The sequence below is a fragment of the Dipodomys spectabilis genome, unplaced genomic scaffold, assembly GCF_019054845.1.
Source record: "Dipodomys spectabilis isolate Male_0828 unplaced genomic scaffold, ASM1905484v1 ptg000095l, whole genome shotgun sequence".
Lineage (NCBI taxonomy): Eukaryota > Metazoa > Chordata > Mammalia > Rodentia > Heteromyidae > Dipodomys > Dipodomys spectabilis.
Window position 1 is genome coordinate 35,304,317 of NW_024870772.1, and position 19,881 is coordinate 35,324,197.

At 38.2% G+C, this 19,881-nt stretch overlaps 1 protein-coding gene and 1 non-coding gene across 2 annotated transcripts in view; one reads left to right on the forward strand and one right to left on the reverse strand.

Annotated features, from left to right (window-relative positions):
* Brca2 (BRCA2 DNA repair associated) overlaps window positions 1–19,881 on the forward strand; it is a 63,730-nt gene that overhangs the window by 24,339 nt on the left and 19,510 nt on the right. Inside the window, exons 13-18 of the mRNA XM_042685667.1 lie at window positions 3,618–3,678; window positions 7,836–8,254; window positions 9,645–9,826; window positions 11,636–11,823; window positions 17,023–17,193; window positions 18,171–18,516. Coding sequence (XP_042541601.1) covers window positions 3,618–3,678; window positions 7,836–8,254; window positions 9,645–9,826; window positions 11,636–11,823; window positions 17,023–17,193; window positions 18,171–18,516 — 1,367 coding nt within the window. The remainder of the gene's footprint in view (window positions 1–3,617; window positions 3,679–7,835; window positions 8,255–9,644; window positions 9,827–11,635; window positions 11,824–17,022; window positions 17,194–18,170; window positions 18,517–19,881) is intronic.
* On the reverse strand, window positions 9,086–9,154 carry Trnaa-ugc. Its single transcript has one exon. It is a non-coding gene; the product is annotated as a tRNA-Ala (tRNA).

Below are 19,881 nucleotides of genomic sequence, written 5' to 3' on the forward strand. Positions count from 1 at the left end.
GGAAAGCAATTTAGTAAATTCAGATCTCAGGTTCCTGAGTCCAGTTAGACTTGATGTCTGTCATTCCACAAAAATCAGCTTTCCTAAGTCACATGGTAGACTTTATCTTGACAGCTGGACATTTCTCAGTCCTTATTTGACCTTTTCTTTCAGGTATATTAGACATAGTTAAATCACTTTTTCCACATAATTAGTCTCTTTTTTCTCTTATATGACTGTTCTCTTACAGTCTTCTTTTTAGTGTCTGCACTGGGGCTTGAACTCAGAGTTTGGGCACTGCCCCTTAGGTTGACCCTTTAGGTGAGCCACAGCTCCACCTTGAGCTTTTTGGTGATTAATTGGATATAAGAGTCTCAGAGACTTTCCTTCATGGGCTGGTTTCAACACTATCCCCAGTGTGATTGCATGTGTGAGCTGCCAGCACCCAGCTCTTACAGTCATCTTTATGGTTCTTCCTTAATTCTTTCCTTACTCTAAACAAGAATACCCCAGGGATCCCTGTGTCTCTTCTAAATTTCTTTAGCTTTGTATCTCTGTCTAAATTTCATTGGCTACCAAAGCTATATCAGTAAGTTTTAGCCTGACCTCAAGCTCCACACTCACTCTTTTGCCTACTTACACATCTAATTAAAATACAGTGAATTTCATCTCAAATTTCCTATGGCTAATGTTGAATCCTCATTCCATTCGTACTCCAGACTTGTTCTTTGTGTTGTTTTTCCTTTCTCAATACTATTCTGCCAACTTATCACATCAAAACAGGATGTTATTTGTATTCTTTTGTTTTCTCATTCCCCATACCCAGCCCATCACTAAATCATGTAAGTTCTACCTTCAAAAATATAAGAATTGGGTCTGGGGAAGGTGGCTCAGTGATAGAGTGCTTGCCTTGCATGCATGAGGCCCTGGGTTTGATTCCTCGGCACCACATAAACAGAAAAAGCTAGAAGTGGCGCTATGGCTCAAGTGGTAGAGTGCTAGCCTTGAGCTGAAGAGCTGAGGAACAGAACCCAGGCCCAGAGTTCAGGCCCCACAACTGGCAAAAAAAAAAAGTTAGATAGATAGATAGATAGATGAATTGAGTAGAGCACTGGTGGCTCACACATGTAAGCGTAACTACTCAGGAAGCTGAGGTCTTAGGATTGCTATTCATGGCCCACCCAAGTAAGAAAGTCTATGAGACTCATCTCCAGTTAACCACCCAAAAGCCATAAGTGAAGCTGTAGCTCCATGATACTGTGCTAGCCTTAAGCAAAAATTGCTCAAGGATATTACCCAGGCCTTGAGTTTAAGCCTCAGGACCTGTATGTGCACACAAACACACACACACAGTGTGTCTGCACACACACACACACACACACACACACACACACACACACACACGATGTGTCTACAATGCCCTGGATTCAGCCCCTAGCACTGAAAAAAAAAATTACTAAGTGTAGTACATGCCTATAATTCTTGCACTGGGGAGATTGGTTGAGGCAGTGAGATCATGAGTTAGAGGCCAGCTCGGGGTATATAATGAGTTTTAAGGCTACCTGAACCATATATTGAGACTGTCTCAAAAAAAAGAAAACCACAAGTTCTGCTCTCCATTAGTATTTGAGATTATAGGCTGATCCACCATGCCCAGCTTTAAATTTTTTATTAGGAACATTTCACATACAGAAAAATTAAGAGACTAATATGAATGCCCTAGCACCCTCATTTCTACCACTAGACTGAACAGTTTCTGTTTTGTTTTTTAAAGGAGGAAGCATGCATTTATTTATTTACTTATTTGGGGGGGGGTCCGGTTGTGGGGCCTGAACTCTGGGCCTGGGCACTATCCCTCAGTTCTTCAGCTCAAGGCTAGCACTCTACCACTTGAGCCACAGCGCCACTTCCGGCTTTTTTCTTTTTGCTTATGTGGTGCTGAGGAATCGAACCCAGGGCTTCATGCATGCAAGGCAAGCGCTCTTACCACTGAGCCACCTTCCCAGCCCCGAGAGTTATTTAGTATTAAGATGAGTTTTTTTGTTATTGTTTGGTTGGTTTTGTTTTGTTTTGTTTTTGCCAGTCCTGAAGCTTGAATTACAGGCCTGGGTACTGTCCCTTGTGCTTCTTTTAGTTCAAGACCAGCTTGAGCCACAATATCATTTCCAGCTTTTTTGGTAGTTTTCTAAGAGTCTCACAGACTTTCCTGCCTAGGCTGGCTTTGAACCACAATCCTCAGATCTCAGCCTTCTGAGTAGCCAGGATTACAGGCATGAACCACCAGTGCTTGTTGTGTTAGCTTTAACAGCTTGGATCTTCTAAAAGGGCTGTGTGTACTCTCCCTTAGTTTTGTAGGCTTCCTGTTGAGAATCTCAGTATGTAAATAAGTTTCAAATTCATAGTATCAATATTGGCTACTAACGATAAAAATACCTGGGAAATTTAAGAAATTCTTCAACCTTAGAATGCATTAAGGATATATTGTCATGTTAAGTGAAATAAGCCAAGCTCAGAGAAATATATGTCACATGTTTCATTCATATGCAGATTTACACTACTAAAAAATAATATGACATGATTGTGAAAGAGGTACTGTTTAGAGGAGACCAGCAGGAGAGGATGGTGAAGGGTGAATATAATAGAGGTACATTGTATATATGTATATTAAAAAGGAACTTTAGCAGAAGGAGGGATACAAAGAATAATAATGGCAGTGAATTTGAGCAAAGTATATGTAAATATCACAATGAAACATCTTTGTACAATGAATTAAAGAATTACTGTTAATAAAAATATTTTCTAAAAATTTTTCTGTAGTTTTCTATAGTTGGAATACTTGTGTTCCAGTGTCAATATGAGTAATTCTTCTGTGTAAGTTTACCTTTACCAATTTGATCATTAATCTTGTTTCCTTCCATTTGTTTCCAGTCTAGGATTTTCTGTTTCTTGTTTAGTTTTACATTTGAATAAGCAAACCATTTCCATAATACATTTGTAGACATATAGAAAGATATACTTGGAGTAGTCTTAATTTCATCCCTGTCACTTCATACTATTTTTAATTTTCTCACCTCTTTTTTCATGGCTTTCAATTTATCCTTTTAACGTTTCTTTTTGTAAAAAGAAGTGTATATGTGGGTGTCTGTGTGTATACACACTCATTCTCATCACTTTTCTTACATTTTTGTGGTTACATAGTGCTTGATCACTGGCTTTATCAGTATATCCTAATCAGCCAGTCCTAATTAAATGACTAACTAGAGGTTTGATGGGTATAAGTTACATAATAAAAGTGAATAAAGCTTTACATTTGAACCTTTAGATCTGATATTTACATTGGCAGTTGGCTAATACTTTTGAATTATGATTATTAACATCAACTGACAAAATTTATAACTTCCTCTATATGTTTGTACTGTGATTTGTTATATAGTCCTCTATATGTTTGTACTGTGATTTATTTGGTATATAGTCATAATTTGAAAATCAACTATTTTAATAATTCTTATTTACTAAATATCAATTAAATGCATTGAAAATTTCAAAGTCTGAAAATTTGGGGGTGAACATCTATAATAATGTATAATAAAAATAGAAAATAAAATCCATTTTCATTAATAGTGAAATTTTTTTTCTAGGCGTAATGAAAGATAGGAGATTGTACATGCGTCTACAGCCAATTACCTCTGAACCCTTTGGGTAAGATGTGTTTATAAATTTTTGTGTCATCTTTTGTTTTTTTGTGTGTGTGTGTGTGCTGGTGCTCATGAGGCTTGAACTCAGGGCCTATACATTGTCCGTGAGCTTTTCAACTCTAGGCTTGTGCTCTACCACTTAGGCCACAGCTCCACTCTGAGTTAATTACCCTTGAGTTCAAGCTTCAATACTGGCACAAAAGAATAAGTCTGTATATGTTCAATACAAACACAATTATTTTTATTAGTTTTCTCAATCATTTTCAATCCATTTTTGGTTGAATCTGCAAATTCAGAGTCCATGAATATAGAGAATCAATTATATTTCCTTCCAAAAATTTACCAAAACAACACATTTACAAAGAGATAGGGAGACTAGAAAAGAAGGCCACGACCTCAATTTTTCAAAGAATTCAGAAAACCAATTTGATGCTAGCTAGTATTGAGGATAGAAGAGAATTAGCCATTTTACATCATAAAAAGTCTTGCAGCCAGACATGGTGGTGGAAGCCTGAAATTCTATCTGTGCTGGAGGCCATTGGTGGTAGTAGTATTTGAGTTAGAGGCCAACTTAGGCAAATGGGAGTCCCTATGTGAAAAATAACTAAACCAAGAAAGGGTTGCAACATGGTTTTAGTGGCCTGAACTCAAACCCCAGTAAAACACACACACACACACACACACACACACACACACACACACACGCACGCACACACGCACGCACGCATGCGCACACGCCTCAAGAGTCAGGAATTGGTTTCATGTAACTTCAGAAATGAGTGGTGAAAAAGGGAGCCAAAAATCAGAAGATCAGTTGATAATAGGTTTATGAAACAGTTATAAACCCATTCTTTTTCTTAGTGAGCTATAAAACAATCTTTGGCTCACTCTAGCAACACTAGTGGTTTGTGCTTCAGACAGGCTATACAGAGCTTCTTTATTAGAGAACAAACGAGATAAAAAGGAAGGCAGAAGTCGTGCACCAAAGGCAAGAGAATAATTTAATATGTATTCTTTCAGTGTTGAGGAACAATGCTCTATCCCATTCCCCTCAAGTCCTCTTCCTGCCCACTCAACTTCTGGAATGGTAGTAGCTAAACTTTGGTTCTTGAGGACTTCTGGTTAGTCTACAGCATAGCTGACAATCAGCAAGTGCCATCTTTATTTATTTATTTTTATTTTTTGCCAGTCCTGAGGCTTGAACTCAGGACCTGGGCACTGTCCCTTAGCTTCTTTTGCTCAAGATTACCACTCTACCACAGCATCACTTCCCACTTCATCTATTTATATGGTACTAAGGAATTGAACCTAGGGCTTCATGCATGCTAGGCAAGCACTCTACCACTAAAACATATTCCTAGCCCAAGTCCCATCTTTATAGCAAGAACTTCCAAACAATCTTTGACTTCCTAGTCTTTTTTTTTTTTCTTATCGGTTGTGGGGCCTGAACTCTGGTCCCTCAGCTCTTCAGCTCAAGGCTAGCACTCTACCACTTGAGCCACAGAGCCACTTCTGGCTTTTTCTGCTTATGTGGTGCTGAGGCATCAAACCGAGGGCCTCATGCATGCTAGGCAAGCACTCTACCACTGAGCCACCTTCCCAGCCCCTTCCTAGTCTTAAATATGAACAGAATATAGATTGGCATCAGAAAAAACAAAAATAAAACAACCAAGAATAACTAATGAAAACAACTTAAACACTATTTAGGAAGAAGGGTTCTTTTTTATTTTTATTTTTTTACTTTTTAATTATTTTACTTTTACTATAACCATTCAACTTATAGTTTATGAGTACAATGCATCTTTTTTTACTATCTTTATGTAATTGTATAAAGGAATTGTCTCTCAGCAAAGCAGTTTATGAATACAATGCATATTGGTCCTGCCCCTTCCTTCACTTTTCTTTTTTGTGGGGGGAGTGGAAGGAAAGTGGGAAAAAAATGAAAGAGGGGGGTAACAAGTTTGACAAGAAATGTACTCACTACCTTATGTAAACTGTAATCCCTCTGTACATCACCATGACAATTTTTTTAAAGGGAACTTTTAAAAAATATACATTCATATATATAGGAAAATATCCAAATATGAGGAAATGTATGTATATATAGTTATATAGATAAGTGAGGAAGTAGTCACCTTGAATTTAAAGTGTCAGTAACCCTAATAACCCTATACCTTCTTAACGCTTTTACAGTTTTAGAAGCATCTAGTTAAGCCAAGCCATTACTATCTAAGCTACAATTTCTCACAGTGTAAAGTTGAAAATAACAGTGATGATATTAACAGTTAATATTCACTGGGCTTTTTTTCTGTACTAGGCATTCTTCTTTGCACTTTATTATATCCTGTTTAAAGATCATTGAACATTAACAGATCTAAAGAACTGTCTCAACAGATGGCAAAAGTTGTAAGATAGGAAATATACTAGATGTTGATACATATACCAGTGGCTCACGCCCATAATCAGTTGTACCTACTGAGAAGGCTGAGATGTGAGGATCATAGTTCAAAACCAGCTTAGGAAGGAAAGTTCATTAGACCAGGCCCTTAGTTTAAGCCCCAGGACTGGGATGTTAGGAGGAGGGAAGAGAGGGAGACTATATATTTTACAATAATAGAACACATTTATCTGTAAAATATACCTAAAATGTGCTTTTTTGCAGTTGTAAAAAGTTCCCTTCTTCCATAACATAAATGTTACAAATTGACTATATACTTTGGGAAGCTGGGGAGAAACATGAGAGAAAAGGATGGAGAATGCATATTATACTGTGGTGATGGTAGTAACAAAGCTAAATCATCATTTTCCATAGTGGGAGATCTTTAGCAACTTTATTGAGAACAATTTCTGTCAATACTAGGCAAAAGGAGAGTTCACGGCATGGAAATGAGGAAGTAAAAGAAATAAAAACAGCTAGTATAGTCAGGTGCCTATTATCCTAGCTAATAGAAGGCTGAAACCTAGAAATTCACAGTTCAAGGCAGAAAAGTCTCCATCTCTAAAATAAACAGCAAAAAAGCCAAGCTGGATATGTGGCTAAAAGTGTTATCATGCCAGCCAAGCAAGCAAGCTGTTTGAGCATACAGCTATCAGTTCAAACCCTAGTACTAGCAAAAAAAGAAGAAGAAAATAACTTGATATAAATACTTTCTTTAAGAAGATTGAACATAAAGGGTAGGTTACAATGAGTATTAGCTTAAGGAAGAGATAAAGCTAATAAACAAAACTGGGTTTTTGGTTTTTTGGTTTTTGCCAATCCTGGGGATTGAACTTAGGGTCTAGGCATTGTCCGTGAGCTTTTTGCTCAAGGCTAGTGTTCTACCACTTAAGCCATAGTACCACTTCTGGCTTTTTCTGTTTATTTGGTACTGAGGAATTGAACCTGGGGTTTCATCCATTCTAGGCCCACATTCCCAGCCAACAAAACAGTTTTTTGTGGGTTTGGTTTTTTTTGTTTTTTGTTTTGTTTTGTTTTTGTCAGTCCTGGAACTTGAACTCTGGGCCTGTGTGCTGTCCCTCTGCTCTTCAGCTCAAGGCTAACACTCTACCACTTGAGCCACAGCACCACTTCCGGTTTTCTAGTGGTTAATTGGAGATAAGAGGCTCACGGACTTTCCTGCCACAGCTGGCTTTGAACGGCCATCCTCAAATCTCAGCCTCCTGAGCAGCTAGGATTATAGGCGTGAGCCACCAGCACCTGGCAACAAAACTGTTTTAAGGGTAAGACTTTTAGAACTAAAAGATGAATATACAGGTGAAGGAAAGAAAGTAGGATAATGGCTGACAGAGTAAGGCTCCCAAGGGGACTGAGTTATTAAGTGGGGCTGAGAGTTCCAGAGAAGGTGGTAGTCATACAGAAGAGGAAGGATAGGTGTTTCTCTAGTAAAGGAGGTAGGAATACTATGGTAGAACTGGAGAGTCCACACACTCAGACAGTTCATGTTGGGCAGGTCCTTCTGTTGTATGTTGTCAGATGCTGGGATGAATATGGAAAGAGTTGGTATTGTTTTACAGTTGCAATTGTGACAAGTACAAAGTAATTACCAGAATAGGATTGCCATTAAGCATTTGAGGGTCTACCAAAAAATATATATATATATATTCCCAAATATTATGTACATGTGCCAGTAAATAATCAGACTTACTCTCTTCCTAATGTAGCACAACTAAAGAACGGCAAGAAATGCAGAATCCGAATGTTACTGCACCTGATAAAGGATTTCTGTCTAAACCTCATCTTGACAAACACCTGGAAAAATCTTCAAGCAATTTACCAGATTCAGAACAGTTGGTTCATAAAATTCCCAATACAAGAAATGAAACTATGAGACAATCAGTTACTACAGGCAAATTGGCCAAAGTCTTTGTCCCACCTTTCAAAGTGAAATCACATCTTCACAAAGATGAACATCATGTTAGCAAGCATACTAATTTTGAAGAAGAAAAACAAAAACAAAGAAAAATAGAGGAATGTGGTTCCAGTGATTGCAAAAACATTAACAGTGAGATTCATCAGTTTAGCAAAGACAGCTCCTGTCAAGAAGCAACTATGATTTTCACAAAGTGTAAAGAACCTTTAGGTATTGCATAATAATTTGTGTGACAGTTTTATCATTTGGTTAGATATTTTTCTTACTAAATAATATCCCAAGTTTTTTTTAAATTTCTTTAAACAGTGCTGACACCTCACACTTGAGTTAAGCTAGCATATACTTCAGCCCACAGAACCTTTTCTTATGTTTCAGGTTTTCTAAATTCAAGGATTAGGTTCAAATTAGTCTTAATATTATCTTTTCAAATATAACTACTTGTAGAATTTCTTCTTCCTTTTTCTCCTTTCTTTCTTTCTTTCTTTCTTTGCTGCCAATCCTGGACACAGTGCAACTTCTGGCTTTTGGTACTGAGAAATTAAACCCAGGTCTTCATGCATGATAGCAAGCACTCTACTACTAAGCTACCTTCCCAACCCCTAGAATTTCTTTAAAAGTTGGGGAGGGTGGCTGTGTTAGAGTGATTGCCTAGCATGCATGAGGCCCTGGGTTTGATACCTCTGCACCATATAAACAGAAAAAGCTGGAAGTGGTGCTATGGCTCAAGTGGTAGAACGCCAGCCTTGAGATGAAGAGCTGAGGGACAGTGCCCAGGCCCAGAGTTCAAGCCCTGCGACTGAGGAAAAAAATAAATAATGCTAGAGTCAGCCACATAATGGGACAAATTTAGAAAGCTATGTGACATACATCCCAGGACTGCTCTTATTAGAATATACTTTTTTTTTTTTGGGGGGGGGGGGGGTCCGGTCATGGGGCCTGAACTCTGGGCCTGGGCGCTGTCCCTCAGCTCTTCAGCCCAAGGCTAGCACTCTACCACTTGAGCCACAGCACCACTTCCAGCTTTTTTTCTTTTTGCTTATGTGGTGCTGGGGAATCGAACCCAGGGCCTCATGCATGCAAGGCAAGCGCTCTACCACTGAGCCACCTCCCCAGCCCCTAGAATATACTTTTTTTAAATGGTACTACTAATTTTCTTCCAAAATGGGGATACAAATAATACATTTATGCTAGGCACCAGTGGCTCACACTTGTAATCCTAGCTACTAAGGAGGCTGAGATCTGAGGATCGTGGTTCAGAGCCAGCCTGGTCAGGAAAGGCCATGAGACTAATCTTCAATTAACCACCAGAAAACCAGAAGTGGCATTGGGCTCAACTGGTAGAGCACTAGCCTGAGGCTGAAGAGCTGAGGGACAGCCCCAGGCCCAGAGTTCTAATCCCATGACTGACAAAACACAGCAAAAATAATTGTTTATATAGTTGAAATTATTTCATCTCTAAAAACTTAAAAAGGATAGTGACTCCCTTTTTCTCTGCATATAAACAGACCAAGTTGAAATATATAATTTTATAAAGTAGGCTGTGCTTTTAAAATTGACATTCTTTTTGTGTTTTTATTTTTTGCAAATTATTGTTTAACAGATTTAATTACAAGCCTTCAGAATGCCAGAGATAATCAGTCTGCACGAATTATGAACAAAGAAAGGCAACGTATCTTTCCACAACCAGGCAGTCTGTATCTTGCAAAAACATCCTCCCTGCCTCGAATCTCTCTGAAAGAAGCTGTAGGAAACCAAATTCCCTCTGCATATTCTCATAAGCAGGTACCCATTTGTCTGCAATGCTAGTAGCTTTTGTAGCAAAAGGAAACTTTTTGTTATTAATTGGGATCTCCAAATTGTGTTTAAAGAATGAACAAATTGCCAGTGTGAATGAATAAAATCAACCTACAGTAGCAGGTTCCCTTTCCTTTGCCTTACCTTGCAAATGTAATCTGTTTTGTTTTTCCCTCATACTGTAAGGGCTTTCAACTAGGCAGAAGAGAATAGTCATCTTGAAGTAAAGGACAAGTGATTGATACCCAAGCTTTCTATGTTTTAAAAAAATGACTCTGGGCTGGGAAGGTGGCTTAATGGTAGAGTGCTTGCCTAACATGTATGAAGTCCTGGCTTCCATTCCTCAGTCCCACATAAAAAAAGCTAGAAGTGGTACTGTGGCTCAAGTGGTAGAGTGCTAGCCTTGAGCAAAAGAAGCTCAGGGACAGTGCCCGGGCTCTTGAGTTCAAGCCCCAGGACTGGCAAAAAAAAAAAACAAAACTTTTTTAAATGACTCTGGTTAAGCCACTACTACATAGGAAGAATTTTTCTCAATGGAAAGTTGGAAAACATAATAACTTTAACAACTAAAATTTATTAAGGCTCTTCTGCATGCTACACACTCTTAACACTTTACATGCATCAGTCATATCTTGCTTAATCCTCATAACTCCCCAAAAGAAAAGACAACATGATTTTGTACATTATTTAATTTAGTCAACAATTAAAACCAGGAGGGCCATAATTCCAAAGCAAGGATCTGCCTCCAGAGTTAAGCACTGCACAAAGAAAAAGATACGTTGGGTTCAACATGAGGATTGACTAGGCCCATGTAAAAACACACAAGCTTTTCCCTTGTTTCTCCTTTCTATTTTGAACTTAGGAGTCTTCATTGTGTGAGTGTACATTCTCACATGAACACGTTCCACCTTGTACTAGGTCTTGAACTCAGGGCCTCCTGCTCTTTTTCATTCAAGGCTGGTGCTCTACTACATAATCCACATTGCCTGTTTTTTTGCTGGTTAATTGGAAATTAACCAGGATTGTCTGCCCAGTCTAGCTTCAAATGGATTTTTTTCTTTTTAAACCCAGTGTCTCCCTTTTGCAGATTTAGCAAGAAGGAATAAAGAGTGCAATGAATTATTGAATTTATAGGTCACATACAATACATTAGAAATTTTTTAGCTTTTTTTTTTTTTTTTTCATTGTGATGCTTGAAATCTGGGCCTAGGTGCTCTCCCTGAGCTTTTCGGCTCAAAGCTAGTGCTCTAATATTTTGAGCCACAGCACCACTTCTGGTTTTCTGGTGGTTAATTAGAGGTAAGAGTCTCATGGACTTTTCTGCCTGGGCTGGCTTTGAACCGTGATCCTCAGATCTCAGCTTCCTGATAGCTAGGATTACAAACATGAGCCTCCGGCACCCAGCTCTTTAGCTTTTATTATACACATTTTTTTCTTGAGTATGTGTGTGCATATGTGTGTGTTTCACATACCAAATCCAGGGCTTTGCTCAAGCTAAGCACATAATCTGCCACTGAATTATATCCCTATAGTAGTAAATATTTTTTAATATTAAGATGTTGTACGGAAGGGTTACCATTTCATAAGTCAGGTAATGCATACACTTCATTTTTTGGACAGTGTCACCCCTTCCTTCACCTTTCCCCAAGTTTCATCTCTTATCCCTGCCCACCTAAATATTTTTATTGTTAACAATTTAGTATTTAAATGCAAAGTTTTAAAAGGTTACTTTCAGCTTAATTGTTTTTATTCTACAACTTTATGTATTTGACTCATTAAATTTTTGTATTTCTTCAGCTTTATATGTATGGCATTTCGAAGCATTGTATAAAAATAAACAGCAAAAATGCTGAGTCTTTTCAGTTTCACACTGAGGATTATTTTAGTAAGGAAGATTTACATTCTGGAAAAGGAATTCAGTTGGCTGATGGAGGATGGCTCATACCGTCTGAGGATGGAAAGGCTGGAAAAGAAGAATTTTATAGGTACTGTATGTAAAAGGAGGTTTTATGTTAACTTTTACATTTTCTGTCTTCCCTGTCTTCACAATTGCCTTTTTTTCTTTTTCATTATGGCTCCTGAATTAAAAAGTTGGCTAAAATTTGTGTGTGTGCCCCTGGGCACTGTCCCTGAGCTATTTTGCTCAAGGTTAGCATTCTACCACATGAGCCACAGCTCCACTTCAAGCTTACTGCCTGGGCTGGCTTCAAAGCATGAGTCTCAGATCTCAGCCTCCCAAGTAGCTTGGACTACAGGCAAGAGCCACTTCACCTAGAAATCTTAATTTTTTAGCGTAATTATGAAATCTAATTTTTATGCTTCATATTATTTTAGACAATGATTATGAATGTATTTTTATTGTTCCTATGCACTTACAAAAAAAAAAAACTGATGGGGAAAGTTAAATTTAAATTGGCCTATGGTAGACCCAAGAATATGTCTTACTCATTTATATTGTAGATTTAGTGAATGTAAAATACAACTATGCCAGGCACCAGTGGCTCACACCTGTCATGATCCTAGCTGTTGAGTAGGAGAGCTAAGGTCTGATGACTGCAGTTCAAAGCCAGCCTAGGCAGGAAATTCTATGAGGCTCTTATCTCCAATTATCTACCAGAAAGCCAGAAATAAAAGTGTGGCTCAATGGGTAGAGCATCAGCCTTAGGCAAAAAAGATCAGGAATAGCACATTTGATTCTATTACAGTATGGAAAATATATTACCACATTTGATTCTATTGTTTACACAAACATAATTTTCTCTCTATCAGGATATATTACCACATATTAATGTCAATCCTTTCTCCAGTACCATTCCTCTTGAAAATCTCTTTCCAAATTTAATGTCTTTCCAAAATTAATAGTTTTGGGACCATAGTAAAACTTTTTTTTCCTGAATTTTCAAGAAACTTTTTGGAGTGTTTTTGTTGTTTTATTATTATTTTTATTTTGTTAGTTTTTTTTGGTGTTGGTCCTGGGGCTTGAACTTGGAGCCTGGAAGCTATCCCTGAGCTTAAAGCACACTACCATTTGAGCCACAGTTCCACTTCCGACTTTTCTGGTAGTTTATTGTAGATAATCGTCTCATGGACTTTCCTGCCCAAGCTGGCTTCAAATTGTAATCCTTAGATCTCAACCTCCTGAGTAGCTGGGAGTATAAGCGTGAGCCATTGGTACCTAGCTATTGATTGTCTTTTGATCATTCAAATATTTGTTGAGCACCTTCTATGTACAGGTACTATTCTGAGAACTAGGATAGATAATAAAGCAAAACAAAAAGATCTCTGTCCTATTGAGTCATATTTTAGAGGCGATAGAAGACAGAAAGATTTTTAAATAAATAAACTGCATGTTAAAAGTTAGAAAAGTGGTAGAGTAAGGGAAATTACTATTCCTGTATCATCCCAAAAGCATCCCTGAGTCAGTGACATTTTATAAATGGCCTGGAGGTGTTACTGAAAGTTATGACAGAACAGTCAGGGAACACGTAGGAGGCTTTGGTGGAGGAAGCATACTTAAAGTAATCAAGAAAAAGAAGGAAATTAGTATAGTTGGAGTACAGGGGGAAGAAGACAGTAGAAATAGGTGAGATGGGAATGTAGCTCAGTGCTACAGTGCTTGTCAATATGCACATGGTCCTGGGTTTGATCCTTGGCAACGCCAAAAAAAGGAGGGGAGTTTAAAGCAGAAAGAGGGCTGGGAAGGTGGTAGAGCGCTTGCCTTGCATGCCAGAGGCCCTGGGTTCGATTCCTCAGCACCACATAAGCAGAAAGAAAAAAAAAAAGCCAGAAGTGGCGCTGGGGCTCAAGTAGTAGAGCGCTAGCCTTGAGCTGAAGAGCTGAGGGACAGCGCCCAGGCCCAGAGTTCAGGCCCACGACCGGACCCAAAAAAATAAATAAATAAATAAATAAAGCAGAAAGAAACATGAATGGTTGGAAGAGGAGAGGCAGAAAGATGGGACCTCAGAGATATTCCTGAGAAACTTGACATTTATTCCTTAAGTATTTATTTATTTATTTTGTCCGTCATGGGGCCTGAATTCTGGGCCTGGGCGCTGTCCCTCAGCTCTTCAGCTCAAGAATAGCACTCTACCACTTGAGCCACAGCACCACATCCAGCTTTTACTGCTTATGTGGTGCTGAGGAATGGAACCCAGGGCCTCATGTATATGAGGCAAGCTCTCTACCACTGAGCCACCTTCCCAGCCCAAGTAGCAATTTTTTTATTCTGAGTAAACCATTAGAAAGTTTAAGAAGGTGATGTGGTCAGACTTATTTTCAAAAACAACTGTGACTGCCTTGGACCTTGGCCTGTAGAAATAGGAACAAGGGTAGAAACTGAGAGTTGTTATAATCAAAATGTGAGATGGTTGATGGGACTCGGCTTGGGAGTTGGTAAGATGCAATTTGATTCTGAGTGTTTTGGGAAGGTGGCATCCTCAAAATTTGCTCAAGAATTGTATCTAGAGTATGAGAAAAGGATAACAGTGCCCCCAAAGATTTCTTTTTCAAATGGCTGAAAGAACAGAGTTGCCATGTAACTGCCAGACTGAGAAGAGCAAAAGATGGAAGGGAAATTGAGAGCTCATCTCTAGATATTTGAAACTTGAGATGTGATAGTAGACGTAGGTAAACATTTTTGGAGTATGAGAGAAGTTCGAGAGTTGTCAGCATATAGATGGAACTTAAAGCCATGAAAAAGAGAATGATACCAGACATGGTGGCACATGCCTGTCATCCAGTGTTTGGGAAACTTTGGCAGGATTGTGAGTTTGAGGCCAGCCTGGACTACATACCAAGCATCTGTCTTAAAATTTAAAAGGAAAGAGAGAGGGAGAGACTGACAGACTGAGAACGACCAAAAAAGTTAGAAATAAATGCAAGAAAGTATAGTGTACTTATTGCATGTACACGATCAAGTTTCAGGAATAGAAAATATCTGGCTATGACAGTTGCTGTTGGAGAAAATTGTTAAGATGAAGAATGAGAATTGACCCAGTGCCTTTACCACTGTAGAGATTATTCAAGTTTTAGTAAAAAATAATTCATTAGATTGGTAGAATGAAAGTCTGATTAGAGTACAGTTAAATGGCAATTGAAGAAGAGGAGTTAGAAACAATGAATACAGTTGCCTTTTCAGGAATTGCCAAGCAGAAAGGTAGAGAAAGGGAAAGTATTTAGAAGGCAAAGTAGGAACAAAAGGTGGTTTGTGTGCTTTACAAAAAAACAGAAAATGTGCTGGTAAATTTTGCCAGATACAGAAAGAAAAATTGGTGATGTGATATATGTGCTAGTTATATATCTTATGTATCTTTCTATTTCTGTAACAAAACCCAGAGATAATCAATTTAGAAAGAGAAAATGTTTCCCATTTTAAAGGTTTCAGTTTATGATTGATTGGTGGGCTCTTAGTTTTTGAGTCTGAGACAAGGCACCACATAATGATGGGAGTGATGGAGGAGAACCCCTTACCTCATGGCCAGAATGCAAAAGAAACAGGGTCCCATTATCCCCTTCAAGGACAGACCAGTATACCTTGCCTCTTCATATATCAGGGTTAAGTTTCAACATGAAGTTTGGAGAAGTTATTTAAACAGGCAAGGAAATGATACTCAGAGGAGCTGTATTAAAAGGCATTAGTTTACTTATGTATTTTAATGTAGCAAAGAAAAATCCCTTTTAATGTTAATGGATACTGTCCAGTAAAGAGGGAAATATTAATGATACATTTGCAGAGGCATGTTCTAAGTATATGATCTTGATTACATAACAGTATGGGAGCTAGTACACAAATAAGGGAGGTGCCAAATGTAAAGATATAGGTACTATAGGTGTAGAGGGGGAACTGAATTCAGGTTCTCTTGATTATTCCTGTTAATACTAAGCATAAAAACAAGAAATGTGGCAGAATTAGAAATTTGAGAAGAGAGGGAATGGTATCAAGGAAAACACCAGAACTATAGCAGATCATTTTTTTTATTATTGTTACAATACATTTTTGTATTGTACATTTTTATTATTGTTATAATACAATTACATGAGCAAGGCAATGCAATTTTTTTTTTTTTTTTTTTTGGTCATGGGGCTTGAACTCTGGGCTTGGGTGCTGTCCCTCAGTTCTTCAGCTCAAGGCTAGCACTCTACCACCTGAGCTACAGTGCTACTTCTGGTTTTCTGGTGGTTTATTGGAGATAAGAGTTTCACAGGCTTTCCTGCCCGGGCTGGCTTTGAACCTCGATCCTCAGATCTCAGCCTCCTGAGTAGCTAGTTGAGCCACCAGCACCCAGCATGAGTACATTTCTTATCAACCATTGTTACCTCCTCCTTTGTTTCCCCTTCCCATCTACCCCCTCAACCCCCCCCCCACACACACACATAGCAGATCATTCTTGTATAATTTCCTTTTTTTTTTTTCTGTCAGTCACGAGGCCTGAACTCTGTGCCTGAGCGTTGTCCTTCAGCTCTTCAACTCAAGGCTAGCACTCTACCACTTGAGCCACAGCACCACTTTAGGCTTTTTCTACTTATGTGGTGCTGAGGAATGGAACCCAGGGCCTTATGCATACAAGGCAAGCTCTCTACCACTGAGCCACCTTCCCAGCCCCTCTTGTGTAATTTCTAAAAACTATTCTCTTTAATAAGAAAAATAAAGCTGGGTTCTGGTGGCTGTAATCCTAGCTACTCAATAGGCTGAGATATGGAAGATGGTGATTCTAGGAAATCTTGGGCAGAAAAGTACACTAGATGCCATTTCCAAAATAACCAGAAAATTGAAAAAACAAAAAACACTGCTGAAGATGTAGCTCAAGTAGTAGAGCCAGGTTAAGCAAGGGCAAGGCTGTGAATTCAAATCCCAGTATTGCTGAAAAGTAAGAAAATAATCTAAAATAAAATTATTGACTCATTTTCCAGAAACACCTCTATGAGTTGAAATTATTATTTTGACTGTTTTCTTAAATGGAGTTTTCATTCATATGCTACATCATTAAATAATTTAATACTTTATTTGTATGCTCTGTGTTATATTTTTCAAAACTATATTTATAAATATATTGTGGATTATATGTTCACTCATACAAACTTACTGAATGATATTGCACAGTTGAGTCTTTTATACAGGTAATAATCATTGTTGTTGAATCCAGTTTCATACTATGTGGTTTTCATTATTCTGTTTGTTTGTTCAGGGCTCTGTGTGATACCCCTGGTGTGGATCCAAAACTTATTTCTAGAGCTTGGGCCTATAATCATTACAGATGGCTTATATGGAAGCTGGCAGCTATGGAATTTTCTTTTCCTAAGGAATTTGCTAATAGATGCCTAAACCCAGAAAGGGTACTTCTTCAACTAAAGTACAGGTAAGTTGAAAGCATCGCTTTCAGTAATTATATACTGCTGTATGATTCAGGCTCTTTTGTAGCCTGCAACTTTGTGTGAAAGATAATGTAAAAAGCCAGATGCTGGTGACTCAGCCCTATAATCCTAGCTACTTAGGAGGCTGAGGCCTGAAAGTCAAAGGTTAACACCTGCCAGACAAACCTGCAAGGTTTTTTTGTTTTTTGTTTTTTTGTTTTTTTATTGTGAGAATACCGTACAGGGGAGTTACAATTACATGGGCAAGATAACGAGTACATTTCTTATCAAGCATTGTTGCCTCCTCTTTGTTTCCCCTTCCCATCCCTTCCCATACTCCCCTCTCCCCCTGCAAAATTTTTATCTGCAATTACCAGCAAAAAGCCAAAAGTAGAGGTGTGTTTCATCAGCCTTGAATGAAAAAGTATAGCAAGAGCTCAAGGCCCTGAGTTCAAGCACCAGTACTGAAACCAAAAAAAAAAAAAAAAAAGATGTAGAAGCCAGTGGTCAATTACAGCTCCCATGGCACACTGTTAATTCATGTTGTGTAGAGCTGTTCTCTCATCACCTCTCAGATGCCCCCTTATTTCCCCTTCCCTCCCTGCCCCCTTTAAAAACTTCTTGGTTGTTGGTTTTTTTTTTCCCCAGGGCTGAGGACCGAACCCAGGGCCTTGTGTGCGCCGGTGGGCGCCCTTCCTCTGAGCTAAACCCCCAGCCCCTGAAAACTTCTAGGAATATGAGAAGAATATGAATTGCTAATTTGAGCCATGATTTGGGAGTCCCAAATAAAGTATTTTTACCTTTAGTATGCATATTTTAACAACATAAATCTTAATACATATCATTTCTCGATAAAAGTGTTTAAATCATCCCAGCATTTCTTTGACAAATTAATTTTTATTCCCAATATTTCAGTGACTTTGTTTACAATGAAGTTCTGTATGCACAGTTTCTAAAGTAGGCATTTGGTTTTTACTTTTAGATATGACATGGAAATTGATAGAAGCAAAAGGTCAGCCATAAAAAAGATCATGGAAAGGGATGATACGCCTGCAAAGACACTGGTTCTCTGTGTTTCTGACATCATTTCAAGTACATCTGAAACTTGTAGCAACAAAACTGATGGTGCAGATACCAAAAATGTGGCCATGCTCGAACTTACAGATGGATGGTATTCTGTCAAGGCCCAGTTAGACCCTCCGCTCCTAGCTCTCTTAAAGAATGGGAGATTGGCTGTGGGACATAAGATCATTACTCATGGAGCAGAGCTGATAGGCTCCCCTGATGCCTGTGCACCTCTGGAAGCCCCAGATTCTCTTATGTTAAAGGTGAGTTCGGTTAATGTGCACTCTTCTAAGAAGCAGTCACTGAGTCACTTAAATTCTAGAGAAGTTTTACACTTAATATCATTAAGGATGCTGCATTTCTTCAAAGTATACTGGTAATCTTAATATAAGCGGCAGACAGTTTGAGTTATTTGAGGGAGAACCAGAGTTATTTCTTGAGCTAATGTAATTTGAATTAGAGAGCAAAAGTAATTGTGCACCAGAATTGAGTTTTGGTACCTAGATCCCTTATTGCCCTTTATTCTCCTAGTTTTGCTTCTCCCCTTTTTCTTGACTCAGTTCCTATTCCAGTTACACCGTAGAGAATTAGATTTAAGTACTTCTCAAATATGTAGTAATAAATGAACTTTCATCACTGTGTAGATTTGAAACCATATTCGCAGGGTATTGTGTTGAATGATGTGCAGTGTTGCTGTTGGAAGTTATTTATGAGGTAACACTGTTGATGATTTACTTCTCTTGTATTTTCAATCCCTCTAATTAAGGAAGGCATTTTGTAAATTAAGCATGCTTAAGGTAAAATACTTATTTTGCTTTAACTCCATGTTGGGCCATTCCCCCCTCAGTCCCTTTCTGAGGATTGCTACCACGGCCTGGTATATGAAAGGCAGGTGAACACTGAGCTATATACCCAGCCTCTGATGCATGTTTTAAAAATATAAAATATAGGGGCTGGGAAGGTGGCTCAGTGGTAGAGCACTTGCCTTGCATGCATGAGGCCCTGGGTTCGATTCCTCAGCACCACATAAGCAAAAAAATACATAAAATATATTAGGATTTATTTATATATATATATATATATATATATATATATATATGTGTATAAATATAATCACATACACAAAAGTACATAAAGGATTATAAATAAGACACAAAAGCCTGATGTATAGCATTCCTAGCTGTGGCTAACACCTGAAACATACACTGACTACATGAAAAGAATACAGGCTTAGGCTTTGGTTCATTTCGTTGCATTGCCATTTATTACCATAATTTTCAGGCAGCTTATTTAGCTTGTCATCCTTTTACAGAAAAGGCAGATAAAAATGCCTCCTTGCAAGGTAGTTGAATGCTTTAGAAAGAGTAACATGTAAATCAGGTTACACAAAACAAAAGCTCAATAAGCAATAGCCAGGCCTTGATGACTCATACCTGTAATTCTAGCTACTTAGGAAGCTAAGATCTGAGGATCTCAGTTATAAGCAAGGCCAGATAGGAAAAATCCATGAGGCTTTTTTTTTTTAGATTTTTTTTTTTTATTGTCAAGGTGATGTACAGAGAGGCTACAGTTATATAAGTAAGGTAATAAGTACATTTCTTGTTAAACTTGTTACCCCTTCCTTTGTT